The sequence below is a fragment of the Brienomyrus brachyistius genome, unplaced genomic scaffold (genome assembly GCF_023856365.1).
Source record: "Brienomyrus brachyistius isolate T26 unplaced genomic scaffold, BBRACH_0.4 scaffold90, whole genome shotgun sequence".
Classification (NCBI taxonomy): Eukaryota; Metazoa; Chordata; class Actinopteri; order Osteoglossiformes; family Mormyridae; genus Brienomyrus; species Brienomyrus brachyistius.
In genome coordinates, this window is record NW_026042365.1 from 265,412 (window position 1) to 284,796 (window position 19,385).

General features: G+C 47.7%; 1 protein-coding gene across 1 annotated transcript in view; it reads right to left on the reverse strand.

The window, feature by feature from the left end:
* Window positions 1-3,566: 3,566 nt before the first annotated feature.
* Window positions 3,567-19,385, reverse strand: part of LOC125727173 (NACHT, LRR and PYD domains-containing protein 3-like) — a 43,932-nt gene continuing 28,113 nt past the window's right edge. The window contains exons 7-11 of the mRNA XM_049003883.1: window positions 19,046-19,219; window positions 18,177-18,350; window positions 10,271-10,444; window positions 10,110-10,156; window positions 3,567-4,432 (exon numbers count right to left, since the gene is read on the reverse strand). Of these exons, the coding sequence (XP_048859840.1) occupies window positions 3,915-4,432; window positions 10,110-10,156; window positions 10,271-10,444; window positions 18,177-18,350; window positions 19,046-19,219 (1,087 nt within the window). The 3' untranslated portion in view covers window positions 3,567-3,914. The remainder of the gene's footprint in view (window positions 4,433-10,109; window positions 10,157-10,270; window positions 10,445-18,176; window positions 18,351-19,045; window positions 19,220-19,385) is intronic.

Genomic DNA, 19,385 nt, shown 5'->3' on the forward strand with positions numbered 1-19,385 from the left:
CGAATCAGGATTACATTTAATTACACTTTAGTCAGAGAGCAAACGTATAAAAAAACAATATTTTTCATGTTTATTCAGCTCACTGAACACAGTCATTTATTTTTTGTCAAACATACAGTCCTGTGCAAAGGTCTTAGTCAGTCCAAAGAAATGTTTAAAGCTGTTTATCTGGGTAGCAAGTGTACTTTGGCTTAGAACAAAATACACAATTTAACATTAGAACGTCTGCAAATTAAGAGTAACACAATAAAAACTAGTAATAATTTCTTCTGTTTCCTAAAAAGTTACTGATATCTGTCATGCCCGGCTCGTCCGCTCCTCCTGTGTGCCACGCCCCCTAATTACCCACGTGTGATTTCCTGATCCTGCCCAGTCGTGTCTTGTTTCCTGCTGCCTTGTTCCGTGTATTTAAGTCCTGGTCTCCCCGGTTTGCTTTGTCTGTCATTGATGTTAGTTGGCGTTCCATGTCTCCTGCTCCCCGTTCCCCGATTAAACCCCCGTTTTCCCGTATCCCGCTTGTCTGCTTGCTTCTTCCGCACGATCGCCGTTCTCTGCTCGCGATCGTTGCCCTCGACCCGTGACAGAATGACAGACCAAACAAAGAAAAGGAGACGCAGGGGAAGGCGAATCCCGGAAGCGCCGCCTCTTTATCTGGGCGCCTGCTCGCTCTCCAGCCCCGGGCTCCCTCAGGAGGAAGAGGAGCTCGTCCTAGGTCCCGACCTGGGACTGTACGGTCTGGGTCCCTGCTCCTTGGCCAGGCTCTGGGCTCCAAGTGAGGATGAAGAGGACGAGTCCTTCGTCTTCCCAGACCTGGAGCCCCTCCCCACGGAACTGCTGCCGCCCCTCGAGCGGTGTGATTACCGGCCCGAGCGGCTGGGTAACCGAGGTGTCAGAGCGATGAGGGACGTTATTCCCCGGGTACCCCGCGCTCTGATAAGGGCTACTTCTGCCCTACCCACGCCGGACGTCTCAGTTCCACCTCCCGCAGTAACCACCCCGGAGGCGCTACCCGCGCCTCACCCAGGGAAGCCGGTGAACTGCGCCTCCCAGTTCTTTGCCCTTCAGGGGTTGTTCTGGAGGATCTGGGGGGAACTGGTCCCTCCAGTAAGTCCGGAGGTAGGGGAGCTAACGGAGCGACTCCAGAGGAGCTTTGCAGCGTTTACTCCCGCTTCCGACCCCGAGCAGCTGGAGAGTATGACAGAGGACGTGCGGCAGCTCCTACTGCTCCAGAGGGCTGCAGACTCCGCTCCCGTGCAGCCGCCATTGCCGGCGGACCCCGCTCCCGTGCAGCCGCCATTGCCGGCGGACCCCGCGCCCGTGCAGCCGCCATTGCCGGCGGACCCCGCGCCCGTGCAGCCGCCATTGCCGGCGGACCCCGCTCCCGTGCAGCCGCCATTGCCGCCTTCGCCGCTGCCGCCGCCTGCGCAGCCGCCGCCTGCGCAGCCGCCTTCGCTGCCTGCTGCAGCTCCCGGGCAGGCGCCCCCACTGCAGCCGCCTGCAGCAGCTCCCGGGCAGGCGCCCCCACTGCAGCCGCCTGCAGCAGCTCCCGGGCAGGCGCCCCCACTGCAGCCGCCTGCAGCAGCTCCCGGGCAGGCGCCCCCACTGCAGCCGCCTGCTGCAGCTCCCGGGCAGGCGCCCCCACTGCAGCCAGCTCCCGTTCCTGACCGCGCTCCAGTTCCTGCAGAGGCGCCCCCTCTGCAGCCGCCTGCTGCAGCTCCCGGGCAGGCGCCCCCACTGCAGCCACCTGCTGCAGCTCCCGGGCAGGCGCCCCCACTGCAGCCACCTCCTGTTCCTGACCGCGCTCCAGTTCCTGACCGCGCTCCAGTTCCTGACCGCGCTCCAGTTCCTGACCGCGCTCCAGTTCCTGTAGAGGCGCCCCCTCTGCAGCCGCCTGCTGCAGCTCCCGGGCAGGCGCCCCCACTGCAGCCAGCTCCTGTTCCTGACCGCGCTCCTGTTCCTGACCGCGCTCCAGTTCCTGCAGAGGCACCCCCTCTGCAGCCACCTGCTGCAGCTCCCGGGCAGGCGCCCCCACTGCAGCCAGCTCCTGTTCCTGACCGCGCTCCTGTTCCTGACCGCGCTCCTGTTCCTGACCGCGCTCCTGTTCCTGACCGCGCTCCTGTCCCTGCAGAGGCGCCCCCACTGCAGCCACCTGCTGCAGCTCCCGGGCAGGCGCCCCCACTGCAGTCACCTGCAGCTCCTGTCAGCGCTCCAGTTCCTGACCGCGCTGCAGCAGCTCCCGAGGCGCCCCCTGTGACAGTTTCTCCCTCGCCCCGGCGAACTCGACCCCAACCTGGGGTCATGTCTGTGTCCCGTAAAGGGAGGGGACACAGACGCAGGGCTGGGGTCCCGCCCGCCCTGCCCCCTGGCTCGCCCTGCCTCGCCTGCGCTGGGGCTCGGTTGGCGCCTGCGGGTCCTGGCCCTCCGGGTCGGCTGTCGCCTGCGGGTCCCTCTCCGGTGCCTCGTCGCCCTGCCTCGCTCCCCTCTCCGGGTCCTGGTCGGTCGCCTGGGGGTTCGCCGACGGCGGCTCCTCGGTCGCCTGCGGGGCCCCTACCTCCGGCCCTCCCCCGGACATCGCCGCCTGCTGCGGCTCCCCCCTCCTCCGTGCCTTCGCCCTGGCCCCTTCCAGCTCCCTCGTCCCCTTCCCTGGTGCTCCCTCCTGCTCCCTCCCTGGCCCCTCCGCGGGTCCCTCGCCCTGTCTCCTCTGCCCCTCCGTGGTCCCCTCCGGCTCCGGCCTCCCGGCCGCCTGCGGCCCCTCTGGCTGCCGCCCGTCGCCCGCTGGGGCTCCCACGGGCTCCCCTTTGTTCCCCCGCCTTCTCTCCCTTCTCTCCTGCCCTGGTCCCTCCTTTGTTTGCTCCTCCTCCTGTCTTTCCTCCTTTCTCCGTTCCTCGTTCCTTTGTTCCTCCCGTCTCTGCTCCTCGTGTTCCTCCTTCTCCCTCTGGGTTCCCTCCGTTCACTCCCAGTCCTTTTGTTCCGCCCGTTCCTTCTGTGTCTCCCTTCCTGGTTTGCCTGTCTGCCTTCCCGACCCTCTGTCAGGTTTTGTCTTTTGTCTTGTCCCTCGCTCTGTTTTGTACCTCGGTCCTGTTCCCTGTCCTGCGTTAATTCTGTTCTTGTTTTCCAGGTCCAGTTCTGCCTCGTCCCGTCCGTCGCCCCCTTCCTAGGCGCGCCCGGTGTAGCGCGCCTTTGGGGGGGGGTTCTGTCATGCCCGGCTCGTCCGCTCCTCCTGTGTGCCACGCCCCCTAATTACCCACGTGTGATTTCCTGATCCTGCCCAGTCGTGTCTTGTTTCCTGCTGCCTTGTTCAGTGTATTTAAGTCCTGGTCTCCCCAGTTTGCTTTGTCTGTCATTGATGTTAGTTGGCGTTCCATGTCTCCTGCTCCCCGTTCCCCGATTAAACCCCCGTTTTCCCGTATCCCGCTTGTCTGCTTGCTTCTTCCGCACGATCGCCGTTCTCTGCTCGCGATCGTTGCCCTCGACCCGTGACAGATATCTAGTTGGATGGCTAGATGAACACCGCTTCAGTTCCCAAACTTCTCCTCAGGGGCACCTCAGCCGTTCCATGATTGTTAAATTTCACCAACAGCTCAATTAAATAATGAAATATATCACTTTAAAAAGTCAGTGAGAGATTGACTAGCTGTATGAGGTCTGCTAGTGGCCAAGTCAAAAAATACATGGCTGCACTGGACGGTCACTGCAAATACTAGGATGATTTTAGCAGAGGTTCTGAAATGGCGAAGCTGACACACTTTGACAGGCATCATATCATAGTTTTACACCAACAGGAGGATAATCTAAACATCATTTTCTTTGCCTGCCTAAGACTTTTGCACAGTTCTGTACATTTCAGAGTAAAAAGTATTATAAAGGTTAAAAAGCAGAGATTTTACGTTTTTGCCAGCAGAACCAGCAACATGTCACAGTGACACTGAGGAGTTTCTATAAACCCAAAACCCTGGATAGAGGGACTCAGTGAATGAGGAGGTGAATCTGTGCAGGGGGGTCAGTCCATCAGAGGAGACTCTGTAGAAGGACAGAGCACCAGCCCCCCAGTCCAGATACACTCCTACTCTGCGGGAGCCTGAGGGCTTTATGGGTATGAGAGTCTTTTTCTTATTGTGCCGGACGTAGTATCTGTCAGTATCACAGCACAGCATCCATGACTTGTCATTGGCTCCAAGCCCACAGTCCCTCCCTCCTTTCCTCCTGATCCCTTTATAAGTGACTCCTATCCAGGCTCCATCTCCATCCCACTCAGCCTCCCAGTAACAGCGACCAGTCAGACTCTCTCTGCACAGAACTTGGCTCCAGCTGTCAAATCTCTCTGGATGATCAGGATATGGCTGCTCTGCCCCCCCTGTCACCTTCCTGTTCCCCCCTGACAGAGACAGGAATCTGTTTGCTGTGTTGGGATCCAGCATCAGCTGGCAGGAGTCTGTAGGCAGGAGGAAGAATTATTAATCCCATCAGGCTGCCTGTACTTTATGTTTCTGTACGATATAAAAACAGCACAGCTTCCCCTAACGAAGCGGGAACTGAAGTTTATGAAACATAAAGTGGGCGCGCGGCGGCGGCGGGAAGAGCCGCCAAAATGGGGCGCGAGCTAAACTAACAGCTTAATTAATTTAATTAAAAAATGACAAAGCAGCGACATTCATCAGACATATTCATCACAAGCATATTTACCACAAAACGGCACCAGAGATCAATGCTAAAGTCAGTGTCTTTCCTTCAAACCGCTAATTCCGGCGCGTCCGGCTCGAAAATGGCCATCAATAACAGAATATTTAAGTAATATTATTACACGTTTAAAGTGATATTTAATAAACATTTGGATCTGGATTCTGATATAAACGATAATTCCGGCACAGATCGTGCGCGCATCATAAAAAACAGGAAGGTTTTCATTAATTCAGAAAAATATTGCTCTGAAAAACGGGATTATTATCTCATTAATTCGGAAAAACAGAATTAATTTTTCCCAGATGAATGCAATACGCTTCCATAGAGAACCGCTTACCGCGCGCGTGACTGTAGTTGCTGCGCCGCTGCCGCGAGGCGTGAGCCCCGCATCTCGCGCACGCACGCGGCCGCTCTAATCTGTTAACATGGACGCCGAAATGAAATTTGATATTTTCCGCCGCACATCCAGTGTGTCCCGGGCGCTAATTTCTTTTAGCACCGTGGATCAGGAGAACTTTTTAATATTCATGAGTGAAGCCCTACACGATTGGCTGGCTGATTAACACTAGAACTGCCAAATCTACGCAAATTTGCGTAAATTCCCTGGGCCTAACACCTACTAGCATCCCTGCTGAGAGTTTCTTGGGCCATTGTCCTCCTGCTTTTGTTGTGCAAACACACCCATTACCTGTGAGGCCTGGCACATTTGCATTTTTTTACTCAGAGCAGCTAAAATCCAAGGCAGGCTAAACCTCTGTGTGTGACATGGAAACCTTCACAAAAGTCTGCCATATCTATACCAAATATCCCACACGCTGACTGACCTACAAATATGAAAGACACACATTCACAAAATATATGGAAGCACAAGTCTGTTTTATTTATAAAAAAAATTGAGTGTTTCAAACTTTGCAGTGTTTGCAGACCCAGTGACCATCATCCCTGCATTTGGCGCAAGTGAATTTGTAACACTTTGCACTGGTAAACCTGCTGCGGTTTCTGTTGCAGTTCTCCTGTACCTGACACTGAGTTGTCCATACAAGTCCTGGCACAGCAGCAGCCTTCCTCTGTCCCCATAGCCTTTTGTGGCATAAATTGGCAATGGAGTTCCTTGGCTAGATGACTCAAAAATAATCTTCTTTTGCCTTCCCACCCTGTACATGCCTTGTACAGAACGTAGGAATTTGCCACCACCAGGTCCAGCATGTTGTAAAATACAGCTACTGGCCACCTGCATGTTGCTGCTCTTACGGAATACATGCGCGCCATTTGGTCCAACACATTTACACCACACGATAACAGCAGAGAGAGAGAGAGTCATGAGTGTATTTGCTTTTTTTCTACCTTCTTTCTATATAGGCCTGTATAGTACATATCAGAAAACATTGTAGCACTGATGTAAAATTATACACACATTCACATACCTTCATGTGATTATAGTCTGTTATCGTGTTGGGTTTCCTCTTTCTGCCTTCACAGATCGCCACATCTTGGTCCAAAGAACTCAGAACACACACAATCTTGTTTTTTTAGGTGCATAAATTGTCAAGGAGACACTGCCACTTCTAAGCACTGACGCGGAAAATTCCTCTTGCTGTGCAGTGTCCTTTGAAATTGGAGGAAGTTCATACCAAACTTTATTCCCTGTGCTCAGTAGTGTTGTTTTGCGCTGAAGCAGTCTGTGTGACAGTGCCAGTGAGGTGAAGAAATTGTCCGTTGTGACATTTCTCCCGTCATCCAGAAATGGCTCCATCAGACTCATGACCATGTTCTCTGCCAGCCTCTCCCTTTTCTGGTGACTGGGGTCCTTTCCCAAGTTAGGGGACACGTTGCAGACGTATTTGGTCTCCAAATCCGTGGCCATCCAGAACTTGATCCCAAATTTGTCCGGCTTGGATGCGATATACCAAGTGACATGGAATGGATCCATATCTACTCTACGTTGTCTTTCCACCGGTGTCCCTCAGGGCTCGGTTCTTGGCCCTCTCCTATTCTCCCTCTACACTAAATCTCTTGGCGAAGTTATATCCTCACATGGCTTCTCCTACCACTGCTATGCCGATGACACTCAACTCATCCTCTCCTTCCCTCCCTCAGACACTCATGTCTCCACTAAGATCTCTACATGCTTGGCAGACATCTCATCTTGGATGACCACTCACCAGCTAAAACTCAACACTAGTAAAACTGAGTTGCTTTACATCCCGGCTGACTCATCCCCCCTCCAGGACCTTGCGATCTCCTTTGACAATTCCCTGATCCGTCCTTCGGTTTCTGCTAGAAACCTTGGAGTTACCATAGATGATCGGTTGTCATTTTCCTCACATATCGCCAGTCTTTCTCGCTCTTGTCGGTTTCTCCTCTTTAACATCAGGAGGATACGTCCATTTCTTTCCACCCAGGCTACCCAGATACTCGTCCAGTCCCTCGTCATCTCACGCCTTGACTACTGCAACTCGCTTCTAGCGGGTTTACCACTGAGCGCCATCCGTCCCCTCCAACTGATTCAGAATGCAGCTGCTCGTCTTGTTTTCAACCTTCCCAAGTTCTCCCACACCACTCCTTTGCTGCGCTCCCTCCACTGGCTTCCTGTAGCTGCACGCATCAGATTCAAAACACTGATGCTCGCATACAAAGCCAAAAATTCTCTGGCACCATCCTACCTAAAGGACCTCATCACACCCCGCTCTGCACCACGATCTCTCCAATCCTCCAGCACTGCTCGACTGGTCCCACCTCCCCTCAAGGCACAAGGAAGACACGCGTCTCGGCTCTTCTCTGTCCTGGCACCTAATTGGTGGAATGAACTCCCCCTAGATGTCCGAACAGCTGAATCCTTGAATGTCTTCAAGCGACGACTCAAAACTTTTCTTTTTCAGAAATACCTGACGTAGAACTTCTATATTCTTACTCGACTCTTTTTCTGGTGTGTGTTTTAAAAAAATAAAATAAAATAAAAATTCTGCACTAAGTTTGCATGTTCTCCCCATGTCGTCGTGGGGTTTCCTCCGGGTACTCCGGTTTCCCCCCACAGTCCAAAAACGTGCTGAGGCTAATTGGAGTCGCTAAATTGCCCATAGGTGTGCATGTGTGAGTGACTGGTGTGTGAGTGTGCCCTGCGATGGGCTGGCCCCCCATCCTGGGTTGTTCCCTGCCTCGTGCCCATTGATTCCGGGATAGGCTCCGGACCCCCCGCGACCCAATAGGATAAGCGGTTTGGATAATGGATGGATGGATGGATTCTGCACTACTCAATGGCGTTCTCAGAGATAGTATTCGTAGCTGGGGTCCTTATTGAGCTAGCATCGGAAATTCATTGCAGAGTCTCAAAGCACTTATGTAAGTCGCTCTGGCTAAGGGCGTCTGCCAAATCCTGTAAATGTAAATGTAAATATACTGCATGGACAATGAACCTTGGTCGAGAACAGCTGTACATCTATGTTCATGTGTTCTCCTGGAGTGAAACTTTCAGCACAGTTCTTGGTGAAGGCTGGCAGAGAACGTGGTCATGAGTCTGATGGAGTCATTTCTGGATGACGGGAGAAATGTCACAATGGACAATTTCTTCACCTCACTGTCACTGTCACACAGACTGCTTCACTTTACTGGGCATGGTGAATAACGTTTGCCGTGAACTTCCTCCATTGGCAAAGGACACTGCACAGGGAGAGGAATTCTCCACGTCAGTGTTTAGAATGGCGCGCATGTATTCAGTACGAGCAGCAACAAGCAAGTGGCCAGTAGCTGTGTTTTACAACATGCTGGACTTGGTGGCCGTGAATGCCTACGTTCTGTACAAAGCATCTACAGGGTGGAAAGGAAAAAGAAGATTGTTTCCGATTCTTCTAGCCAAGGAACTCCATTGCCAAATACAGGGATGATGGTCACTGGGTTTTCAAACGCTGCAAACACAGACTTTGAAAGATAGACAGACTGTGTGGGACAGTAACCACTGAGACAAAAGGCAGAAAGATGACGAAGAGATGAACCTGGAACTGAGGCACGGATACATAAATTTTTACATGAACAGCCAAACATGCAAAGCTGGAGAGATCACACAAAAACAAAATTCACTTTTGGTGTTATAATTCAGTGATGGCCAATGAAAATGAAATGACATTTTATTCTGTATGTGTATGAGCCATGGACCATGACTTCACTCAGCTTATGACATTTATATACAAACATGCATTGGAGACTGAAGTGTTAGAATGAAATGAATAAAATGAAAACATGCTATTAGCAACTTTTCATTCTATTTTCACTCAATTTGTTTTATAAATAACACAGACTTGTGTTTCCATATATTTTGTGAATGTGCGTCTTTCATATTTGCAGGTCAGTCAGCGTGTGGGATATTTGGTATAGATATGGCAGACTTTTGTGAAGGTTTCCATGTCACACACAGAGGTTTAGCCTGCCTTGGATTTGAGCTACTCTGAGTAAAAAATGCAAATGCGCCAGGCCTCACAGGTAATGGGTGTGTTTGCACAACAAAAGCAGGAGGAGGATGGGGCTGAAGACCTGTGAAAATCACAGCAGGGGTGACAAACACCTTGGGACTCTCAGCAGAGAATAAAAACTCGGTAAATCTAGTGTTAATATTTATGAGAGGGGCACTACCTCATTGGCCAGTTAACATCGACTTGTGCTGCCTGTTTCTTCTACCTAAGGCAGGGGTGTCCAAATCCAGTCCTGGGGGGCCGGTGCCCTGTGTAGCAAAGTTCTTTCCCTGTTCCACCATAAATAATTCAGCTCAAGAGCTGTGTGGTTATTAGCACAAGGAGATGAATCAGGTGTGTTAAATGAGGGGAAACCCAAAAATGTGCAGGACTCTGGCCCTCCAGGACTGGATTTGGGCTCCCCTGGTTTAAGGGATTCAGTGACCAATCAGTAATATTCTCTCATGAATTTTAAGGAATGTTCCAGAACCACCCTGTAAAAATGCAAATTCACATTTTGCACTTGAGGAGAGAGTCCGGTCTCACTGCCTACAGGTGCCTCCTTAGGACAATACTAACGAATCTCACACAGAAAACACATACACTCACGGCATGCGCAAAAAGAACAAATGCAAAGGATTCTTTTTTTGTGAAATTAAATATGTATAACTAATTCAGAATATATTTAACCATCCTACACTCCCACACAAACACGAAGATAATACAAGCAGCTTTGCAAATAAAGCATTTGCAAAAAATATTTTAAAAACCGATTAAATTAATTGATAGTGTTTTGGTGATGATTTTGATTTTAAGTTTCGCGTTTGGATGTTTGTCTAAAATGACATGAAACTCACCTAAACACAAACATGGAAATCCATCTACACACAGTGCAAAAAGCCACTCATCACAACAATTGTGTGAATACAACCAAAACATACAGTAGTATTCATGGTATTATTAATAAAAACATGCAAAGACACTTACATTTCTGTAAGCCTGGTCCGGTCCTGCACTCTCCACCGTGATCCACACTATAGGAGAAGCAGAATGACATAGTACTGCTGTATCCATTTATTTATTGGTGCCTCTTCTTCACATACATGCATAAGTATCTGTAGCGTGTCAGACACACACTCTGTACTCACTTCAGCTTCTCCAGTTTACAGCTGGGATCCTCCAGTACAGCAGAGAGCAGCTTCACTCCTGAGTCTCCTGGGTGATTGTAGCTCAGATCCAGCTCTCTCAGGTGTGAGGGGTTTGACCTCAGAGCTGAAGCCAGGGAAGAACAGCCTTCTTCTGTGACTCTACAGCCTGACAGTCTGCAGAAAGATGGGAAAAAAATCTACAATAAATAAGATCACCTGACCATTACAAGCATTACTTTTAAGCAAAAGTGACTCCTCTAATAAATATTTCAATAATCACGCAAAATTAACATCTTTTGAACATCTTTTGAACATAAGAACCTATACTTCTCAGAACCAGATCCAGTTGATATAGAATCATTTAAAAATAATCTAGACTTACCCATATTAACCAATGAAACAGCAGATGCCCTTGATGCCAGAGGTGGAGATTTCAGGTCCAGAGTACAAATCCAGACCAAGATTTTGTTTCAACCAACCTGATGAATATAAAGAGTCACAGTCACAGAGACTCAACTGGTTTGTTGAAACAAAATCTTGGTCTGGATTTGTACTCCCTGGACCTGAAATCTCCACCTCTGCTTGATGCACCATTAACATCAGAAGAACTCCATAAGGTCCTCAACCAAATGCCTAACAACCAATCGCCAGACCGGATGGTTACCCTGCAGAAATCTATAGGCCATTACAGTGTTATTGAAACCTGATAAAGACCAAACACAGCCCTCCAGTTACCGGCCATTACAGTGTTATTGAGACCTGATAAAGACCCAACACAGCCCTCCAGTTACCCGCCACTCTCATTAATGAATAACTTGATGAAATCTGTCTGATCAGGATGGATTATAGTAGGAATGACTGTCTGTAACTGAGTGGCGAGAGCTTTTGTAATGATTTTCAAGACAAGACATGCCTCGGACAACATCTATAGATTATTTAATTTAGTCTAGACTGCTCAGCATACCCATACTAAAACCATGATTACATCATTAGATGCAGAAACGGCATCTGACAGTCAGGTGGACATTCCTCTTTAATACATTGCATAGATTTGGCTTCGGAGAGTCGTTCACCCACTCAGTTAAAATACTGTACACCTCAGCCAAAGCTACAGTGTCACAGATGGGATCACATCACCTGCATTCACACTTCGACGGGGAAGACGGCCTGCATGCCCACTCTCTCCTTCACTGTTAGCCATCTTCATAGAAACAATTGTGGCAGCAATACGACAGAACAGTGAAATAAATGGAATTCATACTAATAACAACACAAAATTAATCTCTATACAGATGATATCTTGCTGTTTTTATGAAACCCTCAAAATATGAAATTTTTATTTTATTAATACCTTTTCAAATCTATCAAACTACACAATAAACTGGAAAAAAACACATAATATTCTCACTGTCTGACGATGCCTGGGATTCAGCTGATCAGGATGGTCCATTTCACACTGGAAATATCCGGTACTTGGGTATCTACATCTCCCACAGGCTGTCTGACTTGGTTACCCTCAACTATGCCCCCTTATTCAAAACAATAGATGAGTCTCCCACTTAAATCAATAAAAATCAAATTACTCGTCCAGAATAAATTCAGAAAAATTCTTTCAAACTCATTAATGTCACATTTTTGCTGGAAAAACAAAAACTCAAAATCAAACATTCCACATTACAGAAAAATAAATCTCAAGTTGGATTACAAGCTCATTTTTCTTAATTATTACTTAGCAAATCAACTGCAAGACTTAACTAAATGGTCACACTACAGCAGAAACAGCAGCTCATGGTTACAGCAGGAGCAGCTGTACTGTAAAAATCTCAGACATGCAGACTTACTCAAAATGTCATTAAAGAAACAAAACTGCTTTAACAACACAGTGCTGCCATTTCCAGAGCACTGACAGCCCAGTGGAAAGCCATTAAAATCACTAACTGTACTCTCAGACCCTGTAAATACACGCCAATCTGGAATAATCTGGACTTCCTACTTCACAATATCACTATTCACTATCACTCACGGGGACAGAAAGGGATTACACATCTCCACCTCCTTTTCAGTAACAGTCATTTCATGACATTCGAAGACTTAATCCATAAATACGAGTTGAGAATAAGCAATTTTTCTAATATTCACTAACTGAATCCAGCATCAAAACCAAAATGAACCTCACACATAATACACTGAATCCTCCTCAGATGAGACAACATTCTGCAACTTAAAAATAAAAAGAAACCTCTAGAATATATAATCCTCCATCTGCGACAGACACATTGATATTTGTACCAAAAATTAATTGGAATAAGGACCTTATCTTTTCCCCCAGCTCTGATTTCTGGATGGACGTCTGCAACAACATATTCACAGTGACAAATACTGGCCTTCAGTTCAGTACAAAGTAATTCACATAAAACATGTGACTCAATATAAAAAGTAGTCAGTACTGATACCTGCTCACAGTGTACAAGGGGTGTCACAGATAATTATCTGCATACTCTGTGGGCCTGTATACCTGTTCACAGTGCACTATAGGTGTCACAGATAATTATCTGCATGCTCTGTGGGACTGTATACCAGCTCACAGTGCACCATGGGTGTCACAGGTAATTATCTGCATGCTCTGTTGGCCTGTATACCTGCTCACAGTGTACAGTGGGTGTCACAGGTAATTATCTGCATGCTCTGTTGGCCTGTATACCTGCTCACAGTGCACCATGGGTGTCACAGGTAATTACTGTATGTTCTCTATAGGTGAAAGATCTGGACTGCAGGCAGGCCAATTCAGCACCCGGACTCTTCTCTGACGAAGCCATGCTGTTGTAATATCTGCAGTATGTAGTTTTACATTGTCCTGCTGAAATACACAAGGCCTTCCCTCAAACAGACATCCTCTGGAGGGGAGCATGTGTTATTCTAAAACCTTTATATACCTTTCCGCATTCATAGTTCCTTCCAAAACATGCAAGCTGCCCATACCGTATGCACTTATGCACCCCCATACCATCAGAGATGCTGGCTTTTGAACTGAACGCTGATAACACGCTGGAAGGTCTCCCTCCTCTTTAGCCCGGAGGACATGGCGCCCTTGATTACCAACAAGAATGTCACATTTGGGCTCGTCTGACCATAGAACACTTTCCCTCTTTGAAACAGTCCATTTCAAATGAGTCTTGGCCCACAGGACACGACGGCGCTTCTGGACCATGTTCAGATATGGCTTCCTTTTTGCATGATAGAGCTTTAGCTGGCATCTGCAGATGGCACGGCGGATTGTGTTTACCGACTGTGCTTTATGGAAGTATTCCTGGGCCCATTTAGCAATGTCATTGACACAATCATGCCGATGAGTGATGCAGAGTCGTCTGAGGGCCCGAAGACCACGGGCAACCAATACAGGTCTTCGGCCTTTGAACATTTGTAATATTATCTATGTTCTGTTGTGAATAAAATATAGGCTCATGTGACTTGAAAGTGTTTAATTTGTTATTTCATTCAAATATAAAGAACTTTTCTAGAATTCTGGTTGTTTATATGTTTGCTGGGAGTGGCAAGGTGGTGCAGTGGTTAGCACTATTGCCTCACACCTCTGGGACCCGGGTTCAAGTCTCCGCCTGGGTCACATGTGTGTGGAGTTTGCATGTTCTCCCCATGTCGTCGTGGGATTTTCTCCGGGTACTCCGGTTTCCCCCACAGTCCAAAAACATGCTGAGGCTAATTGGAGTTGCTAAATTGCCCGACTGGTATGTGAATGTGCCCTGTGATGGGTTGGCCCCCCATCCTGGGTTGTTCCCTGCCTATTGCTTCCGGGATAGGCTCCGGACCCCCAGCGACCCAGTAGGATAAGCGGTTTGGAAAATGGATGGATGGATGTATGTTTGCTGATGTTTGCAGCAAACTATTTTGTGAATAAAAGCTACATCAACGCCCACCGCCCCCTTACTTTTTTGCTGTTATTTTTATTAATTATTATTATTACTGTTTGATTCATGTATTGTATGTTGCAATCATTACAGATATGTATGAAAGTGTGTCTGTGTATGTATGGACATTCATATCTATGTATTAATATACACTGCTCAAAAAAATTGAAGGAACACTTTTTAATCAGAGTATAGCATCAAGTCTATTAAACTTCTGGGATATTGATCAGGTCAGTTAAGTAGCGGAGGGGGTTGTTAATCAGTTTCAGCCGCTTTAGTGTTAATGAAATTATCAACAGGTGAACTAGAGGGGCAACGATGAGACGACCCCCAAAACAGGAATGGTTTAACAGGTGGAGGCCACTGGCATTTTTCCCTCCTCATCTTTTCTGACAGTTTTTTCACTAGTTTTGCATTTGGTGACAGTCAGTGTCACTACTGGTAGCATGAGGCGATACCTGGACCCTACAGAGGTTGCACAGGTAGTCCAACTCCTCCAGGATGGCGCATCAATACGTGCCATTGCCAGAAGGTTTGCTGTGTCTCCCAGCACAATCTCAAGGGCATGGAGGAGATTCCAGGAGACAGGCAGTTATTCAAGGAGAGCTGAACAGGGCCATAGAAGGTCCTTAACCCATCAGCAGGACTGGTATCTGCTCCTTTGTGCAAGGAGGAACAGGATGAACATTGCTGGAGCCCTACAAAATGACCTCCAGCAGGCCACTGGTGTGAATTTTTCTGATTGTGTTCTCAGAGACAGACTTCATGAGGGTGCCCTGAGGACCCAATGTCCTCTAGTGGGCCCTGTGCTCACTGCCCAGCACCATGGAGCTCGATTGGCATTTGCCATAGAATACCAGAATTTGCAGGTCGGCCACTGGCACCCTGTGCTTTTCACAGATGAGAGCAGGTTCACCATGAGCACATGTGACAGACATGAAAGGGTCTGGAGAAGCCATGGAGAACGTTATGCTGCCTGCAGCATTGTTCAGCATGACTGGTTTGGTGGTGGGTCAGTGATTGTCTGGGGAGGCATATCCATGGAGGGACGCACAGTCCTCTACAGACTAGACAACGGCACCTTGACTGCCATTAGATATCAGGATGAAATTCTTGAACCCATTGTCAGACCCTATGCTGGTGCAGTGAGTCCTGGGTTCCTCCTGGTGCACGACAATGCCCGGCCTCATGTGGCAAGAGCATGTAGGCAGTTCCTGGAGGATGAAGGAATTGATAGCGTTGACTGCCCCGCACGGTCGCCTGACCTAAATCCAATAGAACACTTCTGGGACACTCTCACACGCGTACCCTGCGGCAGACACTCTCACACACACGTACCCTGCGGCAGACAATCTCACACACGCGTACCCTGTCACAGACACTCTCACACACACGTACCCTGTCACACACTCTCACACACACGTACCCTGTCACACACTCTCACACACGCGTACCCTGTCACACACTCTCACACACGCGTACCCTGTCGCAGACACTCTCACACACACGTATTCTGCCTCAGACACTCTCTCACACACGTATCCTGCCGCAGAGACTCTCACACACACGTATCCGGTCACAGACACGCTCACACACACGTACCCTGTCGCAGACACTCTCACACACGCGAACCCTGTCACAGACACTCTCTCACACACGTATTCTGCCGCAGACACTCTCACAGACGCGAACCATGTCACAGACACTCTCACACACACGTATTCTGCCTCAGACACTCTCACACACACGTATCCTGCCGCAGACACGCTCACACACACGTACCCTGCGGCAGACAATCTCACACACGCGTACCCTGTCACAGACCCTCTCACACACACGTATCCTGCCTCGGACACTCTCACACACGCGTACCCTGTCACAGACACTCTCACACACACGTACCCTGTCGCAGACACTCTCACACACACGTACCCTGCCACAGACACTCTCACACACACGTACCCTGTCGCAGACACTCTCACACACGCGTACCCTGTCACAGACACTCTCACACACGCGTACCCTGTCGCAGACACTCTCACACACACGTACCCTGTCACAGACACTCTCACACACGCGTACCCTGCCACAGACACTCTCACACACGCGTACCCTGCCACAGACACTCTCACACACGCGTACCCTGTCACAGACACTCATACACACACGTACCCTGTCGCAGACACTCTCACACACACGTACCCTGCCACAGACACTCTCACACACGCGTACCCTGTCACAGACACTCTCACACACGCGTACCCTGCCACAGACACTCTCACACACGCGTACCCTGTCACAGACACTCTCACACACACGTACACTGTCACAGACACTCTCACACACACTCCATTATATGCGAGTCCGCTATATCCGATGCTTTATCTGCATGTTATTAAAGGTGCACAACCGGCAGTCCTCGTTTGTTATAGACGATATTCCGTTATAAGCGAGTTCATTATAACAGGATTATGATGCACCTTCGACTCCACCTAGCAGACATACTTATGAGGGGATTGAGGTATGGACGCTTTGAAAGGTATGACAGAAAGAAGCTTTTTCTGTCAGTTACTTAAAATGTTAGTGCCAGGAGTTTTCAAAACATTATACAACTTTGACTGGAATCAAATTCAACTATCTGATGAAACAAAAATGCTTTTTGGCAATAAACATTCAAGGGGGGTTTGGTGTAAAAAGAAGGATGGTTAGAATGAAATTAACCTTATCCCAACTGTAAAATATGGTGGAGGTTCTGTGATGTTGTGGAGCTGTTTTTCCTCCAAAAACCCTGGAAACCTCGTTAGGGTACATGGCACTATGGGGTCCATGAAATACCAGGACATTTTATATCAAAATTTGGCTGCTGCTGCCAGGAAACAAAAACTGGGGCTTCATTGGATCTTCCAGCAGGATGGTGATCCTAAGCACATGTCCAAATCAACATTAAATTGGTCAGCTGACCGCAGAATCAAGCTTCTGCCATGGCCATCTCAGTCCCCTGACCTGAACCCCACTGAAAACCTGTGGGCTGAGCTGAAGAGGAGACGCACAAGAGAGGGCCGAGGACCCTGGGTGATCTGGGGAGATTCTGTAAAGAGGAATGGTCTCAGATGCCCTGCTCTGTATTCTCCAACCTTATAAAATGTCATAGGAGACTCAGTGCTGTTATACTGGCAAAAGGAGGCTGTACAGAGTATTAAAAGCAGGGCTGCCAATAATCGTGGCACATGTGTTTTTGTTGAAAATAATAATTTCTTGATGAAGGATTTGTTTTTCTTTGAATAAATTTATTTCAATGAAAGGTTGGATTTTTCTATTTTTTTTCAGTGTGAGATGAAGCTGCTTCGCCAAAAGGTGGATTTTTTTCTAACCCTTTTTACAAATCTTTAAAAGGGGGCCAATAATTGTGGAGGGACTGTATATTGTTTATATACGACACTGTATTTGAACTAAATGGTGGTAAGTTAATCATGTCCTCTACTGTGAACACCCGTGTAAAATAATCATTAAACTCATTTACTATATAAATTTTCATTTTCAATTATAAGGCCCTTACTATCCTGCAGATGAGTGATTTCAGCTTTTGCAGCTCTTTTGGAGTTAAAATATTGGAAGAAACTTTTAATTTTATCCTTAACCTCCAATGCAATCTTCCTTTCGATATTCCACTTACTGTAGCGAGTCTAATGCTATTTTTTAAGTCAACCTGCAGACTTTGATACTCCTGCTTTATTTTGAAATCACTAGCTATGTTCCGCCTTTTTATCTCCAGCGTACAGTGTGAAATACCCAGTAATACTCACCTCACTACCCACAGTTTACAGTGTGGAATACCCAGTAAGACTGACCTCAGTAACTCCAGTTTACAGTGTGGAATACCCAGTAAGACTGACCTCAGTAACTCCAGTTTACAATGTGGAATACCCAGTCAGACTGACCTCAGTATCTTCAGTTTACAGTTTGAAATACCCAGTCAGACTGACCTCAGTATCTCCAGTTTACAGTGTAAGTCCTCCAGTCCAACAGAGAGCAGCTTCACTCCTGAGTCCTGCAGGTCATTGTTACTCAGGTCCAGCTCTCTCAGGGGTAAGGAGTTTGATCTGAGAGCTGAAGCCAGTGCCTCACAGCATTTCTCTGTGAGTTCACACCGGCCCACCCTTAAAAAGATTAAACACTTTTAAATCCACTTTTTACACTGCAGCACTGTATTCAAATGAGGAGAATAGGGACCATGACATAATGGATTTTCAGAAAAGAATTAAATTATTAAAAATCATTTTAACAATCATTCCGATTCTGTTTGGTGTCCATTATTTTTTTGTCCATAACACGTTAAAGTCAACATGTTTATCTGTAACAGTGCCGTTAAGTTTGCTAACCAACACAAATGTTTTGCATGGATTATATGGTTGAATGGATGTTTCCTGCTTCCCTGCTTAATTATTTCTAGCATGGATCGAGGGCTGATAAGATTGTGGGATATAAGGAAGTAGGAGAAGAAAACAGAAGCGGTTTGTGTTTGTTTACTATGTAACTGCTGAAAGGCATTGTGGGTTTTCTTGCTGTCCAGTTACTTTTGTGCAAAATGCATATTCTGTACTCACTGCAGCTTCTCCAGTTTACAGCTGAGATCCTACAGTACAGCAGAGAGCAGCCACCACACAATACTGACCTCAGTATCCCCAGTTTACAGTGTAGAATATCCAGTAATACTGGCCTCAGTATCCCCAGTTTACAGTGTGGAATATCTAGTAGTACTGACCTCAGTATCTCTAGTTTACAGTGTGGAATACCCAGCAGTACTGGCCTCAGTATCTCCAGTTTAGAGTGTAGAATACCCAGTAATACTGACCTCAATATCTCCAGTTTACAGTGTAAATCTTCCAGTGCAGCAGAGAGCAGCTTCATTCCTGAATCTTTCAGGTTATTATCACTCAGGTCAAGCTCTCTCAGGGGGGGAGAGTTTGATCTTAGGGCTGAAGACAGCACTTCACAGTGTTTATCTATGAGATCACAGCTGTTCAGCCTGAAACAGAAAACACTTTAAGAGACAGACATATACACATCCTACACATTAGTAAAATACAAAGCAGTACAATAAGCATTTGTTTTCAGTATAATTAGCAGCACAGCTTACACTTCAAAATGAATTATAGTCTGCAGAGTGTTCTGTGCGTCCTGACAATCTGCTG